Raw genomic sequence first — 21,617 nt, forward strand, 5'->3', positions numbered from 1 at the left:
CTGTGCTAGGAGTTGGGATAGAGCGGTGAATGACACAGAAAGGAAAAATCATCCAAGCTGCCACAGGAAGCTTCCATATTCTAGTGCAGTCACACAAACAATAAACAAAATAAATCATTAAAATCCTGGGCAATTCAAAAGAATTAAAAACTTAAATAATTATTAATCGGTGACTAAATACAATTAAATACATCACATAGTCAAAGACAATTTGTTAAGGAACTAACATAGCAATTACAACATAACAGATCTTCTACATGTAGCCACCGGAACAAACAGAGGACACGGGGCACCCAGCCATCCTGGAGCTGGCATTGTCCCAGATTCTCTATTGCAGCCAGGGTTGAAGGGCAATCACACATTTCTTTATTTCTCCAAAGCTGCAAAGAAGAATTGGCACCGACACCAAGTTCTTAATCTGTGCCCATGCATGTTGTAACAAAAGTTTGGAAGCAGTCAGTTCTTTTTTTTTTTTTTAAAGATATTATATTCTTATTATGTAACTGCTACACTTCCACTTTTTTTTTAATTAATTAATTAATTTATTTTTGGCTGTGTTGGGTCTTCGTTTCTGTGTGAGGGCTTTCTCTAGTTGTGGCAAGCGGGGGCCACTCTTCATTGCGGTGCGCGGGCCTCTCACTGTCGTGGCCTCTCTTGCTGCGGAGCACAGGCTCCAGACGCGCAGGCTCAGTAGCTGTGGCTCACGGGCTTAGTTGCTCCACAGCATGTGGGATCTTCCCAGACCAGGGCTCGAACCCGTGTTCCCTGCATTGGCAGGCAGATTCTTAACCACTGCGCCACCAGGGAAGCCCAGTCAGTTCTTTTTGAATCACCCTGTAGATAACATGCTAGTTGGGGACAAGCAGGGCAGAGGGATGGGGGTCGGGGGGTCAGGGAGGGCACACTGAGAAGATGACATTAAGCAGAGCCTGATGGAGGTAAGGGAGCGATCCATGAGGTAATTTGGGGTCTGTGCCTTCATTGTTTTTCCTCCTAATTTTTTTTATTGTGGTAAAATACACATAATATAAAATTTACCATCTTAACCATTTTAAAGTGCACAATTCAGCGGTATTAAGTACATTCATATTGTGCAACCACCACCACCATCCATCTCTGGAACTCTTTTCATCTCGCAAAACAGAAACTCTGTACCCATTAAACAAAAACTCCCCATTCTCCCCTCCTCCCAGCCCGTGGCAACCACTATATTCTAAGTATCTCATTTAAGTGGAATCATACAGTATTTGCCTTTTTGTGACTGGCTTATTTCACTCAGCATAATGTCCTCAAGGTTCATCCACATTATGGCATGTGTCAGAACTTCCTTCTTAAGGCTGAATAATATTCTATTGTATGGACATACCACATATCTCTTATCTATTCATCCACTGATGGACACTTGGGTTACTTCTACCTTTTGGCTACCGTGAATAATGCTACCATTAACATATGTATACAAACATCTCATTGAGTCTCTGCTCTCTTTCTTGTATTTACCCCAAACTGGAATTGCTGGATCATATGGTAATTCCAATTAAAAATTTATTAAGGAACCCTTTATCTGCATCATTTTACATTCCCACTAACAATGCATAATGGGTCCAATTCTTCCACATCCTCACCAATACTTGTTATTTTCTATTTTTTGATAGTATCCATCTTTATGGATGTGAGGTAGTCTGTGCCTTCATTTTTATTTTATGTAACAGATTTATGAAAATATAACTCACATAACATACAATTCACTCATTTAAAGTACGCAATTCAATGGTTTTTAGTATATTCACAGACAGGTGCAACCGACACCACGATCAATTTTACAACATCTTCATTATCGCCCAAAGAATCCCCATACCTTTTAGCTATCACGACCATTCCCTCAGCCTCCTGGCCCTAGGCAAGCACTAATCTACTTTCTATCTCTATAGACTTTCCTATAGGGGACATTTCACATAAATGGAATCGTATAATATGTGGTCTTTTGTGTCTGTCTTCTTGCACTTAGCAAGCTTTCAAGTTTTTCAGTTTTCAAGGTTCGTCCACGTTCGAGCATGTATCAGTCCTTCATTGCTTTTTATGGTGTGACCTTCGTTTCTGCATTGAACTTCTGTTGCACTTTTGAGAGCATGGATTCCAGACCTCTCCCACAGCCTACCCATTCATGGACTGGTGGAAAGGAAGGGTGTGAGAACAGCAAGGCAGTATGATGTTGTGGAAAGTTGTAAATGTCCTCAGCTCTGCTCTTTAGCAGCTGTTGACCAAAACCAAGTGACTTAACCTCTGAGACAGTTTCCTCTCCTGAAAGATAGGGGTGATAATAGTTTATGCTCATTCCATTTGTTGTGAAGATTAAAGATATAATAATATATTTAAGGTACGTGGTAGGCACTCATGAGGCTTTCATAAGGACCGTGGATCTCTGCAGACACCCAGGGGTGGCAGCTAAGGATAGAGGTAACGCTGTCCTGCAGGCTGCACACCATGGCAGGAGAGATTTCCCATCACCCTTCCTCTGTAAGCTCCATTTTCATTCAGAAAGTCACCCCTGGGTGTGACAGACCCAGGTGTGGTGATAGGAAAGCCCTCAATCTAGGAAATATGCTTCCCACTCCTCAAATATATGACCAAAGAGAAACTGCCTTTAAACATCCCTACTCTTCCCCCCAAAATTCTCCTAAAGTGCCAAATACCCAGGCTACCCTTCCCTCTTCTCCCCTCCCCAGTTACTCTCTGGCTCTCACTATCTCACCCCACTCTCTCCAGCAAAGCACAGAATGTTCCCCATCTATTGCTTTTGCCTTCGATCTTGAGACCAAACTCCCAAATCCAACAACCACCACCAAGACAAAAGCAATAGTTTTCCAAGGTTTGGATTTGCCCAACAATAGGCCTCTTTGCCCAGGAGGCAGGAGATTCTACAGCAAACACCTATCAGATTTCCTGTTTTATAGATTTCCTGGCTCACTTCTTCCACTTTTCAAAGAAGAGAGCAAGGCCCATCTAGCTGGTAAATTGCAGAGTTGGGCCAGGAACTCAGATCCCCTGAATTTTAATCCAGATGATATTGCATTAGTGAGAAGAACCCTTGCAAAGGAAGATTTTGAATCCAAAGCTATTACTGGAATCTTGCAGGTAATCCATAGTATCAGGATTTTGCTGATGTGGTTACAACAAATCCACTACTAAGAATAAACACATGTAATCCCTTTCTCTGGCCTCTGGCCTGACACATCCCTGTAAATTTCCCCCAGGGGATTCTAACCTGCATCCAGGAGTGAGAACCACTGCTGCAGGTAAATTACCTGGCGTACATTTTGTTTTTGTTTTTCTTGACAGTTTAAAAAATATTACTAAAATCAGTCACCAGTTATTGATCACTCACTTTGTGCCAAGGATCATTTAATAGGATACATGGTATTTAATATTATTTAATCCTCACAGGAGCCCTCTGGGATGGGCCCTAACTGTCCCCACATAACAGAGGAGAAAACGGCTTCAAGAGGATGAGTGCCTTGCCCTGACCACTGATGGTAGGAGGCAGGACTCGGTTCATTCAGATCCCAGAGCCCATATTCTTTTTTTTGGTTTTTTTTAAATTTTATTATTTATTTATTTTATTTATTTAGGCTGAACTGGGTCTTTGTTGCTGTGCGCGGGCTTTCTCTAGTTGCAGCGAGCTGGGGCTACTCTTCGTCGCGGTGTGTGGGCTTCTCATTGCAGGGGCTTCTCCTTGCAGAGCACGGGCTCTAGGCGCGCGGGCTTCAGTAGTTGTGGCATGCAGGCTCAGTAGTTGTGGCTCGCGGGCTCTAGAGCTCAGACTCAGTAGTTGTGGCACACGGGCTTAACTGCTCCGCAGCATGTGGGATCTTCCCGGACCAGGGCTCGAACCCGTGTTCCCTGCATTGGCAGGCAGATTCTTAACCACTGCACCACCAGGGAAGCCCCCCATATTCTTAATAACAATGTATATTAGCCATATGTTGAGCATTTACATTACTAATAATAGTTATTTAGTGATCACTTTGTTTTTTCAGCCAGACACTATTCCGATTCATTTAATCCTTACAAAAACCCTATGGGGTGGTTACTAACATGAGTGTTTCCATTTTATTGCCATACAAACTGAGTCACAGAGAGATTAAGCAACCACCACAAGGTTACACAGCTGATAAATGGGAAACTTAATCCAATCCGGTGCCGTGAGCCTTCCAGACATTTGTGGATTTACCTAAATCCTACAAAAGCATTCTGCTTTCTATAATGGCAAAGAAGGATGCTAAACGGTCAGATGATGGAATGAAACTAATGGTTGGAAGCATCCATTTACATAATCTTAAATTGGGGATTTGAACTTTGGGGGCAGACCAGTTCATAAAGGAAATCGTTTTTTATTTTACTTTTCATTTCGGTAGAATAGTAGGGGATCTTCGAGCATTTCAACAGAAGGCACATCCTAGTTGTGCACTTTTGCAACTTTTAAATGAAAAGACATGTATGGGACTTCCCCGGTGGCGCAGTGGTTAAGAGTCTGCCTGCCAATGAAGGGAACACGGGTTCGAGCCCTGGTCCGGGAAGATCCCACATGCCGCATAGCACCTAAGCCCATGCGCCACAACTACCGAATCTGAGCTCTAGAGCCCGCAAGCCACAACTACTGAGCCTGCATGCCACAACTACTGAAGCCCGCGCGCCTAGAGCCCGTGCTCTGCAAGGAGAAGCCACCACAATGAGAAGCCCACACACCGCGACGAAGAGTAGCTCCAGCTCGCTGCAACTAGAGAAAGCCCACGCACAGCAACGAAGACCCAGTTCAGCCTAAATAAATAAATAAAATAAAATAAAATACAGATATGTATGAAAGTTGATGTCATCCTAACATCCCCACCCACTGGTGAGTCTTAAAAATAGAACTGATGAAAGTAATATCAAGGCATGAAGTCACTAGATTTCTTTTAATCAAATTTTTATTTCTTCTGCAGGTTAAAATGGAGAAGGAACTAAAGTTTGGGGAGATATGAGAGAAAAAGTTAAAATGAAAATGACACCTTAGATTTCCAGATAGTATATTTCTTCTTAAAGAGGCATGGTAATATCAAAGCAATGACCTCATTTAGAATTATCCCTGAGGCATAATCATTCTCATTTTAAAAGTAGGGAAAATGAAGCACAAAGATTACATCACCCATCAAAAGTTCCGAAGTGACTTGGTGGCATAAACTGGTGCAATGTTTTTGGATGACAGTATGGTGATCACTTTCTAAACTTAATGTATTTATATCCTTTGACCCAGCAATTCCACTTCTAGGAATTTATCCTATAGGAATACTTTCTGTAAGTAAGCAAGAATATACCTACAGAATGTCTGTGGATGCATTATTCGTAATACAAGCCAAATATCCATTCATTGGGATTTGTTTTTAAAAAGTATGATACAGATCTATCATTTTTATGGAACCACAAAAAATAATGAGATAGATCTCTGTATATGTGGCATGAAGAGATGTCAATGATATATTGCCAAGTGAAGAGAAAAGCAAGTTACAGTATACTATATATAATACGGTTCATGTTTATAAATGTGTGTGTGTATATACTTATGTATTAATAGGCAGATGAAGAAGCTCTATGAGCTGACATACTAAACAGTGGTTGTCTCTGGAAAATGTTACTGAAAATTTGCCCTTATATGATAGATTATGTTTGTTAGTCACAAAGGGTCACACTTAATGCCAGAACCCACCTCCTGAGCCGTCGGCTACAGTGTTCTCTGCACCTGGGTGCCCTCTTTTGGGGCCAAGCCCTTCACTGCTCCTCACCTGTAGATGGGCAGGGAGTTTGGAAGGAGGGAGAGAAAAACATCCTCATCCTTATCCACTCACCCCTGGCTTCCTGCTCTGATGGAAATGCCTCCCAGAAACATGGTTATAGATCCTGCAGCCTTCGGATTGAGGACCCAGACTCTCCTACCCTCAAACCTCCCTTATTCTAGTGGCCTGTGGTCATTTCGGCTAGTGTGCAGGGCAGGAGGCATGGCCAGACGCTGCCCACTGTCCAGCCTGGGGCTCCTGGTACCCGGATGGGAAGCTTTGCAAGGGGTCAACGAGCCTTACTGGACCCACAGCTTAAGGTAACTGGACACCATGGCAGGAGATGACCAGAGGTTCCCTGGCATCAGGCAGACCTGGGTTCAAATCCCTGGTCTCTGGCCTTCCTGGCTGTGTGACCTGTGTGAGTCAAGTAACCTCCCAGCTCCAGTTTCCTCATCTGTACAATGGAGAGAATATCTTCTCTCTGGGAGAGCAGGTATGAAGGTTACATGGAAACACAGGGCCTGGCACGCGGTACATGCTCGCTAACTCACGGCTACTCCTGAGCTCCGGACAGGCTTCTCTGCTCTAAGAGCTAAGTTCCAGCAGCATCCTAAGGTCACAATCAGGTGGTATGGCCAAGATAAGGTGCTTATTTTAAGAATATCCTTAAAACCCAATCCTAATAGTTAAGATTTGTCATTACAATCTAAACTTAAAATACTAGATTTAAAATCAAGGAAAAAAAAAAAATCAAGGAAAGAAATTTCTCTGGTTTCTATCCCACCTCTACCCCAGGCTTTTATCTTTTCCCTCCAGAAGCAAATGCCCTTCTAAGAAACTCATTAAGGGAAAGGAAGATTGATGTTCACTACGTTACAGTGTCTTCTTTACGAGAGAAAAATCAGCTCCAGTAATTAGTGCTTCCAAGAAACTTTTTGAAATTTGAAGGCAACAAACAATGTAATGATCCTATTTCCTTCATTGCTATGGCTTCTAGGAAGCTCAGAGCCACATTTCTATTTATTGTAGGAACATTTTTGAGGTTATTATTCACATTGCCTAATGTATTAGGGAAGGGCCCAGTATTTCCTGAACAGCCGGACTGTCTTTTTCCTTATGGACACTATGAATTATGCAACAGGCCTTATTTCCCTCTTTACTTTGTCCCTAAGAAATCTCTAGCAAGTATAGGCCTTGGAGTAAGTATTTTGCTTACTGCATTCAATGGCTTTCTATTTTCTCTACTCTTAATTTTTCCTTAATCCAATTACCACATTTACCTAAAAATGTTATATTATATGTGTTTCTGTAAGCAACTACAAACTACTCTTGGACTGAGGTAGGGAACAAACAGGTGAGCAAACAAAAGTAAACAATCTATCTCCTTTGACAGGTCAGCCTCCCCCACCCTTTTCTTTAAAATATCAAGAAGTGATAAAGTCATTCAAAGAGTATTTACAGGGACTTCCCTGGTGGCGCAGCGGTTAAGAATCCTCCTGCCAATGCAGGGGACACGGGTTTGAGCCCTGGCCCGGGAAGATCCCACATGCCGCGGAGCAACTAAGCCCGTGCGCCACAACTACTGAGCCCGAGCTCTAGAGCCCGCGAGCCACAACTACTAAGCCCACCTGCCACAACTACTGAAGCCCGCGCGCCTAGAACCCGTGCTCCACAACGAGAGACGCCACCGCAATGAGAAGCCCGCGCACCGCAATGAAGAGTAGCCCCCACTCCCTGCAACTAGAGAAAGCCCGCGCACAGCAACGAAGACCCAACGCAGCCAAAAATAAATAAATATATTAAAAAAAAAAGAGTATTTACACAAATATACAATATACACACACATTTAAAAATTGCAATCTGATGTTGTGTGTGTATATATATATATGTAATCTGATGTAGTATATATAATAAATGTAATCTGATGTTATGGGAACAGTTTCTATGTTTTCTTTCTCCTTACTCACACTAGATTTCCAAATAAAATATGAATAGTCAGTTACAAAGCACATTTGAAAACAATTACCAGTTATATGAAGCTAAAAATATGCTATTAATCAAGAAGGGATTTTTGACCACATCTCAAAAATGACTCTGGCATCTTCTTTTGGATTATATTAGCTGTAATTCTTGTCACACATGTTTTTAAAAATAATTCCTGCAACTGTCCCAATGGATAGAGACTTCAGGATAACTTCACACTGTTTCTGTCCTAGAGGAAAATCCTGTTCAGGACGGCCTCTGGCTCAGTGTAACATGAGACAGGCTATAAATGACCCTGGTTCTACCCTGACAGCTGATGCTTCTCTCCCTCAGACCTCCTGTCTGCACCAAGGTTGCTCCAAGGAATGAACTTGGCAAAATTCATTCATACTATAAATACCAGAGCACGATATGGATAAAATGGCATTGACTAAACAATTATATTATGTTTGTTTGCTGGATTTGTACATGGATGAGTTTGCAGTTTTCTTACATGAAGGTGAAACCCATTTTTATTTGCAATCACTCCACTTTTTTTCTTTACCGCAAATCTAAAGGAGAACTACATGTGTTTACTATTAATTTTCAAATTGCTTCATTAGAGCTCTTTGGGGTCTAATTACAGTGTCACCTTGGCTGGGGGGGATTGATTTTTGAAACCGCTACAGTACCCAGATTCATAAGGTTTAAAACAGGAAGTAACTCCATACATGAACTTAACAAAATGATTCAGCTTGGTGACCCCTGAAGGGGACAAAAAGTTCTACTTCACTTGATGGGCAGCACGTTGTACCCTGCTCCTGGCAATTCAGCCCTTACCCGAGGGCTTCAGCCAATGCAAACACCAACAGCACGAAACCATAGGTCATAAGAAATTGGACAAGCCGTATGTCATGTTCAGGAGGATTCCTGAGAGGTTTGGGTCTGATGGTAGAATCCAAAAGAGTGTCTTGTCTCTCTGCAACTCTCCTCCCATATGTGTCAGAACACGGGACAGAGAAAGGGCATGCCTGCGCCCCAGCCCTAGGCCCTCCTCGGCTGTGTGACCTTGGCAAGCCCTCGACCTTCCAGGGCCTAACTTATTCATCTACAAAATGAAACCCAGAGCTGCATCCACCAAATATGTACAGACTGCCTGCTCTATACCAGGCTCTGTGCTAGGTGTGGGGACATCAAGATGAATAAGACACACAGTCCCCACATGGAACCCCACGGAACTTAAGAGTCTAGTGGAGGAAATCAATACAAAATTGTTTGAAGCACAGAGATATTTTAATAACGACAATAACCAACATGTATGGGAACTATGTGCCAGGACTTATTCCAAAGACCGTCTCTTGCAATCCTTTAACAACTGTATGAGACAGGACTATTATTATTCCCATTTTGCACATGGGAATACTGAGGCTCAATGAAGTTAACTAGATCACGGTCACACAGATAAAAGTAAAAGGACTCCAAGGGCAACTCTGGTCAACTCCAAAGCCCAGTCCTTTACCAGCTGTGCTGTATTGACTTCTTTCCAAACTGACCACAGATCTGGGGATGGTGTTTAGAACTGACGTTTTTCCTGAAGACCATTTCACAGTCTCATCATAAATGGGAAATTTACCCCTGAGTTCACATTGGGGCATTTACTGAAAACCTCATCTTTTTTGGAAAGCACTGTTCCTTCTGGAACCCTCAGAAGGTGGAAAGGCAGCAAGGGACATGGGCAGCAGGTGGCCGAGGTGGGACCTCTTTCACTTTGCCCTCCACTGCTAGCTGGATCACAGAGTTAAATCCAGTCTGCGCTCCCTTCTACACAGCAAGCCAAACCAATCAGCGAACCAACGGCAAATCAACTCAAAAAAATAAGTAACAACAGAAATAAATAGGCATGCTGCACTTTTCCTGACCTTTAAACTGATTACAGCCCTGATTGTCTTCCAATTTTAAGTGAAATGAACCGGCAGCTGTACACAGACAAGCCTGCCAAACAGTTACAGCTCAAATTGCTTCTTAACAAGGGACACCAAGACGGCCAATTTGATGAGCTCCTGCTCTGTACCAGGCTCTGTCTGTATGTGGACTCATACAAGCCTCAGAACTCCATCCATTCATTTATTCCCTCGTTCATTCATTCAACCAAAATTTATTTGGTGCTCACTTTGTGCCAGCACTGCATGAGGACGAGGCCTTCATCCGCATGGAGCTTACACTTTAGTGAGGAAGGCATGTAACTGCAAAGTCAGCAAATAACGGAAGTACAATCATGCATCAGTAGGACACTCGGGCCTAGAGGACTCTACATTTTAAAGAGAACACAAACCCCTGGGGATCTAGCACGTCCTTAGGGTCGCAACTCTGGCTGACCATTAGAACTGGGGAAACTTAACAGTAACATGGACGCCCAGGGCCCATCCCCATCAAGTTGGAATTTCTGGAGATGAGGCACTGGTATTTTTTTATCTTGTAATTTTGAATTTACAGAAAAGTTGCAATAGTCATCCAAAGAACTCTCAGATTCGCCATTGTTTATACTTGATCATTTTCTCTGTGTGTGTATATATATATATGTGTGCATGTTTTATAAATCATATTTTTCTGAATCATTGGGGATTAAGCTGCATATCATATCCCTTGATCCCTAAAACCTTCATCATGCATCTTAAGAATGAAGAGGTTTCTGATATAGCCCAAGAACATTGATCAAAATCAGGAAACTTAATAGTGCTACATACCACTGTCTAATATAAAGCCCATACTCAAAGTTTGTTAACTGTCTCAATAATGTCTTTTATAGCATTTTTCCCCATCCGAGATTCAATCTAAGGTCATGCACAGCATTCAGCTGTCACATCTCTTTGGTCTCCTTTAATCTTTTTGGCTTCCTTGACACTGGCATTTTTGAAGAGTCCAAATCAGTTATTTTGGAGTGTTTCCTCAATTTGGGTAGATCTGATGTTTCCTCATGATTAGATTCAAGTTGTGCATTTTTTACAGGAGTTGTGCATACGCGTCTGTGATGTGTGCCTTCCTCAGTACATCATACCAGAAGGCATGTGATGTCAGTCTGTCCCGTTATTGGTGACATTAATCTCCAACACTTGGTTAAGGCGGCTCTGCCAGGCCTCTCTCATGCAAAGTTACTATTTTCCCCTCTGTGTTCAAGACTCTGCCTTGTGAAGAGCTGTTTTCAGACTATGAATATCATGTTCCTCAGCAAACGTTCACTCAGTGGTTTAGCATCTATTGATGATTGTTGCCTGAGCCAATTAATTCACTAACATGGTTATAAAATGGTGACTTAAATTTCATTATACTGCTAAATGCATTAGTTGGCATTCTAATGTGGGAGAAAAGAAAAGCTTCCTCTTCTCTCACATTTATTTGTTTATTTGTTTCTTTATTTGGTATCCATATGGACATTTGGATTTTTTTTTTTTTTAGTCCATGAGTTCATTACAGTCACTGTTGATTTTCATGCTTAAATTCTGATGTTAATTTTGATGCTTAAATTGTCCCAGATTTGCCCAGTGAGACTCCCTTCAAGCTGGAGCCTGTATTCTTTTCCCATGTTCCCATCAATTTTTTGAGGCTTCTTTATTTTCTGGCAAAAGACATTCTAAGCTCTTCTACTTTCCTTGCCCCAGCCCTGGAATCGACCATTTCTCAAACAAAACAAAACAAAACAAAAACCCAACCTAATTCCATTTAGAATGAGGGGTACTTAGAAACCAAGATCTGGGCACTAGGAATGCTCATTGCTTCTAGGGTTTTCAGTCAATAGCATTAGTATTTTTAGAAAGCTCCTGAGGTGATTCAAATATGCAGCCAATATTGAGAACAACTGTTTATGAAGAAGGGGCCTAACCATTACTTAAGCCGATGACTACGGGTAGGAAAGGGGGAGAAGAAACTGTAGGAGCTGTGGAGTAGTGAATCAATGCAGTGTGCTTCAAACCATGGGCCAAGACACATTAGTGGGCCATGAAATAAATTTACTGAGTCATGTCCAGCATTAACAAAATTAAAAACTCAAAAGACTAGAAAATACCAAAGGGTATTACATATAAGGTAATTTTTTTATAAAACTTTTGTTTTAGCTAGGTATATATGAAACCATCTGTACATTCATATGTACTAAATTGTGACATAAAACTATTTCTTACTGGTTCACAGTCCAAAAAGATTGAGAATCTGTCCTAAAGGAGAGTGCTTGCTTTTCTCTCTTCTCTTAGACAAGAGTGGGTGCTTCCACCACCCAAGCCCTAAGACAAGGGAGGGAAGAGCCAAGAGAACAACTCAAAAAGAATGGGGGTGCTTCATTATCTGTCATCTCCTTTAAGGGCAGATTTACATTACACTTCATTCTATTGTGCCTGTTAGAGCAGATTCAGTGTGAACTGGGGAGACACGCTGGGGTGGGGCAGTGGAGAAGTCTGCGTGTCCACCGCTGGTTTCTTCTGCGTCAGGTGGACGCTGGGAGGTAACCTGAACTATCTTTCCATTGCCCCACCCGAGAGGGCTGGCCACTGGGTAAGGAGACCCCAGGAGCAAAAGGCTGGGAGTGGACTGGCAGAGGTGGGGTCCGGGTGGTGCTAGAAAAGGGAGAGGCAGAGCCAGATCCGTACAGGGGGTTCTGCCACGTGTTGTCTCCCCTGAGGAAGAGCTCATATGAAACACAGGAGTCAGTGAGCCAGCAAGGGGATGCCTGCCCACAAGACATGGGTGGCCAAAGCAGTCTCAGCCAGAGAAGCGGCAGCAGCCAAGAGAGGGTCACAACAGGGAGTGCAGAGAAGATGCCCCTTGGATCTGCCTCCCTCCCACCCAAACCCACCGAAGGAGCAAGTGGCTTTGAAGAGGAACGGGTGGACGTGTGAAAGAGCAGACAATTCTTTCCCCCACTCCCAACCCCACTGAGGCAGAGCAGAGGCGGGTGAGTAAGCATTAAATTGGATCTGAGATTGAGATTTTTAAGTAGACTGGACTTTATGAAATCAGAACATACTTAAAAGACATGAAATCTAACCAATATGCCAAGCAGGAACTGGAAAGAGATTCGAGAGAACAGGGTTGAAGACAGTTTCTGGGCAAAAAAGAAAACTTTTGTTTAGACTCCACCACGCTGAGATTGCTCAATATTTTTCCTTTTCCCTTTAGGCAGGGCAACCTGGGAAGGCCCCTCAGAGGCGGTAATGTCCCCAGGCCTGGAGGGTGAGAAGAAATGGCCATACAGGAGCTGGGAAAGGATGATCTGGCAGGAAAGGAATAGAAAGTGCAGAGTCCCAGAGGTGAGGAAGGCGTTGGCATATGGCAGAACAAGAGAGACTGGAGGAGCTGCAGCCTAGTGAAGGCAGACAGGGACGGGGAGGGCGGGGAGGTCAGAGCACGGATGGTGGGTGTGTGATGGCCTGTAGGCTGCCGAGGTAGCTATGATCATTTTTTCTCCATTGGTTTTCATAATTGTAAAGTACTGCACTTATTTAAAAGATTCCAACAGTGCAAGATTCCCCCTAGTCCTAATTCCTAAAGGAAACTACCATTAAAGTATTCTTCCAGGCTGTTTAGACATCTCTCTGTTTCCCTGTATATATTTTTAATATGAATGAAAATTTATGGTTCTGCAACGTTTTTCCACTTGTTAATATACCATGAATCTCATTCCATGTTGTTGGTTAAATAAGTGATGCTAAATTCATACCACACAGCCATTAAACGTCATGATGGGGCTTCCCTGGTGGCGCAGTGGTTAAGAACCCACCTGCCAATGCAGGGGACGCAGGTTCGAGCCCCGGTCCGGGAAGATCCCACATGCCGCAGAGCAACTAAGTCCGTGCACCACAACTACTGAGCCTGTGCTCTAGAGCCTGCAAGCCACAACTACTACGCCCATGTGCCACAATTACTGAAGCCCGCGCGTCTAGAGCCCATGCACCGCAATGAAGAGCAGCCCCCGCTCGCCACAATCAGAGAAAGCCCGCGCACAGCAATGAAGACCCAATGCAGCCAAAAAAAAAAAAGTCATGATGCCACTCTCTAGTGCTGACCGAATGATGTTCTGAGTATGTTTAGTGACAGGGTAGATGATATAACAGAATATACAGATGTACTTGTAACAGAATGTAAAAACCCATTTTTAATAATATATGAATATATATTTTTTTGCATCTTTTTGTACTGAAAATGTATAGCAGGATGTGCACCAAAATTTTAACAGTGGTGAGATTTCTGATTTTCACCCCCCTTTTGTTTTTTGTTTGTCTAATTTTCCTACCACGAATATGTAGTAACTTAAAGTTTAAAAATTAAGAAGGGAAGCAAATAGGACAAAATTGTGACACTTGCACATGACAGGTGATGGGTGCTTGTTCTCTTATTCTTAATACTTCAATGTGTGTATGTGTTTAATTTCTCAGAAAAGGGGAGAGGATGGCATAAAACACCGCTTGAGTTCAGACACACAATCAACAGCTTAGAAGAAAAACTACCCATCACATTGATGGGCACTGTGACTCCAAAATGATGAGTTATTCTTGTTGTCTTGCAGCTAAAAAAAGAGACCTGCAGACATGGGATGACACTGAATGTGTCCCTGAGTGAGGGGAATGGCCATGTCAATTATATTGTCCTTCCAAAGCTGAATCTTAACATGCTGCCACCTCCCCTACCCCCAATGGAGTCCCGTGCAGATATAGGGACCTTATAAAACCTCAGAGGGCTTCCTTCTTGAGCCTGGGGTAAGACTCAGGCTTTTTCTGAATAAACCAAGGGCTGTGAATCAAACAACTCACCTTTCTGCTCTTGCTTGGCCCAGAAAATTTCGACTCGCTGGCGGATGTGCTTGTCCTCACGCAGTTTCTTCTGCCACTGACGCAATTCTTGAATCTCAGGATCACAGCGAACCTGGAAAATTCCCCCAAAGCTTTAGTTCTCTTTCTACATACTTTTACACATTAGCTTGTAACCCTGCAAGGAAAATCCTTTACAAACCACCTGGATGTACTTTTGATTCTAAAGGAATCATTGTTCTAAATGAATTATCTATACTCCTAAAGCTTATATATTTGAAAGTAAATGAGGTTGGATGAAGGTTTGCTACACTAATGGTAGGCTGAGAGCTTTCTAGATCTGTGCTGTCCAATAGAAATATAATGAAATCACATGTGAAATTTTAAATTTCCTTGCAGTCTCATCTTATTATTTTTTTAAATATTCATTTATTGAAGTATAATTGACATGCAATATTATGTTAGTTTCAGGTGTACAACATAGTGATTTGACATTTAAATACATTATGAAATGATCACCATAATATGCCTAGAAACCATCTGTCGCCATACAAAATTATTACAGTATTATTGACTATACTCTTTATGCTGTATAGTACATCCCCGGGACTAATTTATTTTATAACCAGAAGTTTGTACTTCTTAATCCCCATCACATATTTTGCCCATCCCCCCCCTCACCTCCCCTCTGCAAATGCCAGTTTGTTCTCTGTAGCTGTGAGTCTGTTTCTGTTTTGTTTGTTTATTTAGATTCCACATATAAGTGAAATCATACCGTATTTGTCTTTTTTGTCTGACTTATTTCACTTAGCCTAATACCCTCTAGATCCTTCCATGTTGTCACAAATGGCAAGATTTCATTCTTTTTTTATGGCTGAGTAATATTGGCATATCTTGGAGATATTTCAGGTTCAGTTCTAAACCACTGCAATAAAGGAAATATTGAAATAAAGTGAGTGGCACAAATTTTTTGGTTTCCCAGTGCATATAAAAGCTATGTTTACACTATATTGTAGTCTATTAAGTGTGCAACAACATTGTGTCTAAAAAAACCAATGTACATCCCTTAATTAAAAAATACAAAACAAAAAAACAATTACAATAATAATGTCAAAAGATCACTGATCACAGATCACCATAACAAATAATAATGAAAAAGTTTGAAATATTGCAAGAATTACCAAAATGTGACACAGAGACAGAAGAGATATATATTCCACATCTTTATTCATTAATCTATTAATGGACACTTCAGCTGCTTCCATATCTTGGCCATTGTAAATAATGCTGCAGTGAACATAGTTCCCCAACCAGGGATGGAACCCCCAGCCCTCGGCAGTGAAAGCGTGGAGCCCTAACCACTGGACTTCCAGGGAATTCTCATATCTTTTTTTTTTTTAATATTTATTTATTTTATTTTTGGCTGTGTCAGGGCTTAGTTGCGGCCCGTGGGATCTTTCATTGCGGTGCGTGGGCTCTCTAGCTGTGGTGCGCAGGCTCCAGGGCGCATGGGCTCTGTAGTTGTGGTGTGCGGGCTTAGTTGCCCCACAGCACGTGGGTTCTTAGCTTCCCTACCAGGGGTCGAAACCGCATCCCCTGCATTGGAAGGTGGATTCTTAACCACTCTACCACCAGGGAAGTCCCTCCCATATCTTTCTGAATTAATGTTTTTGTTTTCTTAGCATAAATACCCAGAAGTGGAATTGTTGGATTATATGGTAGTTCTATTGCAATCTTGTTTTAAAAAGTGAAAATAAAGTGGCAGGATTATTTTTAAGAGTATATCTTACTTAACCTAAAAGATACAAAATAATATAATTTCAACATGTAATCAATATAAAATATAATTTATGAGATATTTTACTTTCTGTTTTCTATACCAAGGCTTCAACCTCTGGTATGTATTTTATACTTACAGAGCATCTTAATCTGGACTAAACACATTTTAAGTGCTCAGAAGCCACACAGAGCTGGTGGCTATTGTACTGGACAGCAGAGTTCTGGATTAATCACAGGTAATGCACTAACCACAGTTCCATTTGATTGACTGAGTGCCTACTGCATACTGCGCTTTGTGCTAGACATTGAGAATAAAGAGATAATTAATGGTAATTGTAATAATGATGATTGTTATTATTTTTAAATTACTAATATAACATATTTATTGAACACTTATGTTCCGGGCATTGTTTAAATGTTTTACAAATTTTAACTATCAAAACCAGGCAGAAATGATTATCTCCATTTTACAGATAAGGAAACCGAGTTTAAGTGGCTTGCCGAGTCTTGGAGCTAGGAAATGGTGGATTCAAATGTAGGCAGACTGTTCCAATTTCCCTTGAGGGACTTAAGAGTCTGGTAGGAGGGGACCTTCAAGATGGCGGAGGAGTAAGCCGTGGAGATCACCTTCCTCCCCACAAATACATCAAAAATACATCTACATGTGGAACAACTCCTACAGAACACCAACTGAACGCTGGCAGAAGACCTCAGACTTCCCAAACGGCAAGAAAATCCCCACATACCTGGGTAGGGCAAAAGAAAAAAGAAAAAACAGACAAAAGAATAGAGACGGGACCTGCACCTCTGGGAGGGAGCTGTGAAGGAGGAAAAGTTTCCACACGCTAGGAAGCCCCTTCACTGGTGGAGACAGGGGGTTGGGGGAAAGCATCGGAGCCACGGAGGAGAGCGCAGCAACAGGCGTGCAGAGGGCAAAGCAGAGAGATTCCCGCACAGAGGATCGGTGCCGACCGGCACTCACCAGCCTGAGAGGCTTGTCTGCTCCCCGGAGGGGATGGGCGGCGGCTGGGAGCTGAGGCTAGGGCTTCAGTCGGATCCCAGGGAAAGGACTGGGGTTGGTGAACACAGCCTGAAGGGGGCTAGTGCACCACAGCTAGCCGGGAGGGAGTCCAGGAAAAAGTCTGGACCTGCCTAAGAGGCAAGAGACCATTGTTTCAGGGTGCGTGATGAGAGGGGATTCCTTCCCCATGTGCCCACAGAAGGCAGAGCACTGCCTAAACGAGCTCCAGAGACGGGCACAAGCCGCGTCTATCAGCTCAGACCCCATAGATGGGCATGAAATGCTAACGCTGCTGCTGATCAGCTCAGACCCCAGAGATGGGCATGAAATGCTAACGCTGCTGCTGCTGCCACCAAGAAGCCCGTGTGCAAGCACAGGTCACTATCCACACCTCCCCCCCCCCGCCACCACGTGGGAGCCTGTGCAGCCCGCCACTGCCAGGGTCCCGTGATCAACTTCCCTGGGAGAACACACGGCGTGCCTCAGGCTGTTGCAACGTAATGCTAGCCTCTGCCACCACAGGCTCAACCCGCATTCCAATTATTACTACCCTACCCCTCCCTCCCCCTGGCCTGAGAGAGCAAGAGTGCCCTAATCAGCTGCTGCTTTAACCCCGTCTTGTTCGGGCAGGGAACAGATGCCTGAGGGCGACCTACACACAGACACAGGGCCAAAACCAAAGCTGAACCCCAGGAGCTGTGCAAACAAAGACGAGAAAGGGAAATCTCTCCATGCAGCCTCGGGAGCAGATTAAATCCCAACAATCAACTTGATGTACCCTGCATCTATGGAATACCTGAATAGACAACGAATCGTCCCAAAACTGAGGCGGTGGACTTTGGGAGAAACTGTAGACTTGGGTTTGCTGTCTGTGACTGATTTGTTTCTGATTTTTATGTGTATCTTAGTTTTTAGCACTTGTTATCACTGGTGGATTTGTTTATTGGTTTGGTTGCTCTCCTCTTTTTTAAAATTATTTTTGTATTTTAATAATTTCTTTTAATTTATTTATCTTTTTTCTTTCTTTCTTTTTTTTTCTCCCTTTTCTTCTGAGCTCTCTGGATGACAGGGTCTTGGTGCTCCAGCCTGGTGTCAGGCCTGAGCCTCTAAGGTGGGAGAGCTGAATTCAGGACATTGGACCACCAGAGACCTCCTGGCCCCATGTAATATCAATCGGCAAGAGCTTCCCAGAGATCTCCATCTCAACGCTAAGACCCAGCTCCACCCAACGGCCAGCAAGCTCCAGTGCTGGATGCCCAAACAACTAGCAAGACAGAAACACACCACCACCCATTAGCAGAGAGGCTGCCTAAAATCATACTAAGTTCACAGATACCCCAAAACACACTACCAGATGCGGTCCTGCCCACCAGAAAGACAAGATCCAGACTCATCCACCAGAACACAGGCACCAGTCCCCTCCACAAGGAAGCATACACAAGCCACTGAACCAACCTTACCCACTGAGGGCAGACACCAAAAGCAATGGGAACTACGAACCTGCAGCCTGTGAAAAAGAGACCCCAAACACAGCAAGTTAAACAAAATGAGAAAACAGAGACACACACAGCAGATGAAGGAGCAAGGTAAAAACCCACCAGACCAAACAAATGAAGAGGAAATAGACAGTCTACCTGAAAAAGAATTCAGAGTAATGATAGTAAAGGTGACCCAAAATCTTGGAAATAGAATGGACAAATACAAGAAAGGTTTAACAAGGACCTAGAAGAACTAAAGAGCAAACAAACAATGATGAAAAACACAATAAATGAAATTAAAAATTCTCTAGAAGGAATCAATAGCAGAATAACTGAGGCAGAAGAACGGATAAGTGACCTGGAAGACAAAATAGTGGAAATAACTGCCACACAGTAGAATAAAGAGAAAAGAATGAAAAGAACTGAGGACAGTCTTAGAGACCTCGGGGACAACATTAAACGCACCAACATTCGAATTATAGGGGTCCCAGAAGAAGAAGAGAAAAAGAAAGGGACTGAGAAAATATTTGAAGGGACTATAGTTGAAAACTTCCCTAATATGGAAAAGGAAATAGTCAATCAAGTCCAGGAAACGCAGAGAGTCCCATACAGGATAAATCCAAGGAGAAACATGTGAAGACACATATTAATCAAACTATCAAAAATTACATACAAAGAAAACATGTTAAAAGCTGCAAGGCAAAAGTAACAAATAACATACCCATAAATAACCCATAAGGTTAACAGCTGATCTTTCAGCAGAAACTCTGCAAGCCAGAAGGGAGTGGCAGGCATATTTAAAGTGATGAAAGGGAAAAACCTACAACCAAGATTGCTCTACCCAACGAGGATTTCATTCAGATTCAATGGAGAAATTAGAACCTTTACAGACAAGCAAAAGTTAAGAGAATTCAGCACCACCAAACCAGCTTTACAACAAATACTAAAGGAATGTCTCTAGGCAGGAAACAAGAGAAGAAAAAGACCTACAAAAACAAACCCAAAACAATTAAGAAAATGGTAATAGGAACATACATATCGATAATTACCTTAAATGTAAATGGATTAAATGCTCCAACCAAAAGACATAGACTGGCTGAATGGATACAAAAACAAGACCCGTATATATACTGTCTACAAGAGACCCACTTCAGACCTAGGGACACATACAGACTGAAAGTGAGGGGATGGAAAAAGATATTCCATGCAAATGGAAATCAAAAGAAAGCTGGAGTAGCAATACTCATATCAGATAAAATAGACTTTAAAGAATGTTACAAGAGACAAGGAAGCACACTACATAACGATCAAGGGATCAATCCAAGAAGAAGATATAACAATTATAAATATATATGCACCCAACATAGGAGCACCTCAATACATAAGGTAAATGCTAACAGCCACAAAAGGGGAAATCGACAGTAACACAATAATAGTAGGGGACTTTAACACCTCACTTTCACCAATGGACAGATCATCCAAAATGAAAGTAAATAAGAAAACACAAGCTTTAAATGACACAGTAAGCCAGATGAACTTAATTGATATTTATAGGACATTCCATCCAAAAACAACACAATACACTTTCTTCTCGAGTGCTCATGGAACATTCTCCAGGATAGATCATATCTTGGGTCACAAATCAAGCCTTGGTAAAATTAAGAAAATTGAAATCATATCAAGTAACTTTTCCAACCACAATACTATAAGACTACATATCAATTACAGGAAAAAAAACTGTAAAAAATACAAACACATGGAGGCTAAACAGTACACTACTAAATAACTAAGAGATCACTGAAGAAATCAAAGAGGAAATCAAAACATACCTAGAAACAAATGACAATGAAAACACGATGACCCAAAACCTATGGGATGCAGCAAAAGCAGTTCTAAGAGGGAAGCTTATAGCAATACAATCCTACCTCAAGAAACAAGAAAAATCTCAAGTAAACAACTTAACCTTACACTTAAAGCAATTAGAGAAAGAAGAACAAAAAAACCCCAAAGTTAGCAGAAGGAAAGAAATCATAAAGATCAGATCAGAAACAAATGAAAAAGAAATGAAGGAAAGAATAGCAAAGATCAGTAAAACTAAAAGCTGGTTCTTTGACAAGATAAACAAAATTGATAAACCACTAGCTATACTCATCAAGAAAAAAAGGGAGAAGACTCAAATCAACAGAATTAGAAATGAAAAAGGAGAAGTAACAACCGACACCGCAGAAATACAAAGGATCATGAGAGATTACAACAAGCAAATATATGCCAATAAAATGGACAACCTGGAAGAAATGAACAAATTCTTAGAAAAGCACAACCTTCCAAGACTGAACCAGGAGGAAATACAAAATATAAACAGACCAATCACAAGCACTGAAATTGAAACTGTGATTAAAAATCTCCCAACAAACAAAAGCCCAGGACCAGATGGCTTCACAGGCAAATTCTATCAAAGATATAGAGAAGAGCTAACACCCATCCTTCTCAAACTCTTCCAAAATATAGCACAGGGAGGAACACTCCCAAACTCATTCTATGAGGCCACCACCACCCTGATACCAAAACCAGACAAAGATGTCACAAAAAAAGAAAACTACAGGACAATACCACTGATGAACTTAAATGCAAAAATGCTCAACAAAATACTAGCAAACAGAATCCGATAGCACAGTAAAAGGATCATACACCATGATCAAGTGGGGTTTATCCCAGGAATGCAAGGATTCTCCAATATACACAAATCAATCAATGTGATACATCATATTAA

General features: G+C 42.0%; 1 protein-coding gene across 7 annotated transcripts in view; it reads right to left on the reverse strand.

Moving 5' to 3' along the window:
- The window catches only part of IQCK (IQ motif containing K), a 144,870-nt gene that overhangs the window by 36,069 nt on the left and 87,184 nt on the right, over positions 1 to 21,617 (reverse strand). For 5 of the 7 annotated variants that reach the window (XM_030847163.3, XM_030847162.3, XM_030847158.3 and 2 more), the window contains 2 exons: positions 14,573 to 14,684; positions 563 to 2,301 (listed from right to left, as the gene is read on the reverse strand). In XM_030847163.3, coding sequence (XP_030703023.1) covers positions 2,078 to 2,301; positions 14,573 to 14,684 — 336 coding nt within the window. In that variant the 3' untranslated portion in view covers positions 563 to 2,077. Of the gene's footprint in view, positions 1 to 562; positions 2,302 to 14,572; positions 14,685 to 21,617 lie in introns of those variants that run through there. The other 2 variants (XM_060285778.2, XM_030847159.2) reach the window with 1 other exon arrangement.

This window comes from Globicephala melas, chromosome 15 (genome assembly GCF_963455315.2).
Source record: "Globicephala melas chromosome 15, mGloMel1.2, whole genome shotgun sequence".
Classification (NCBI taxonomy): Eukaryota; Metazoa; Chordata; class Mammalia; order Artiodactyla; family Delphinidae; genus Globicephala; species Globicephala melas.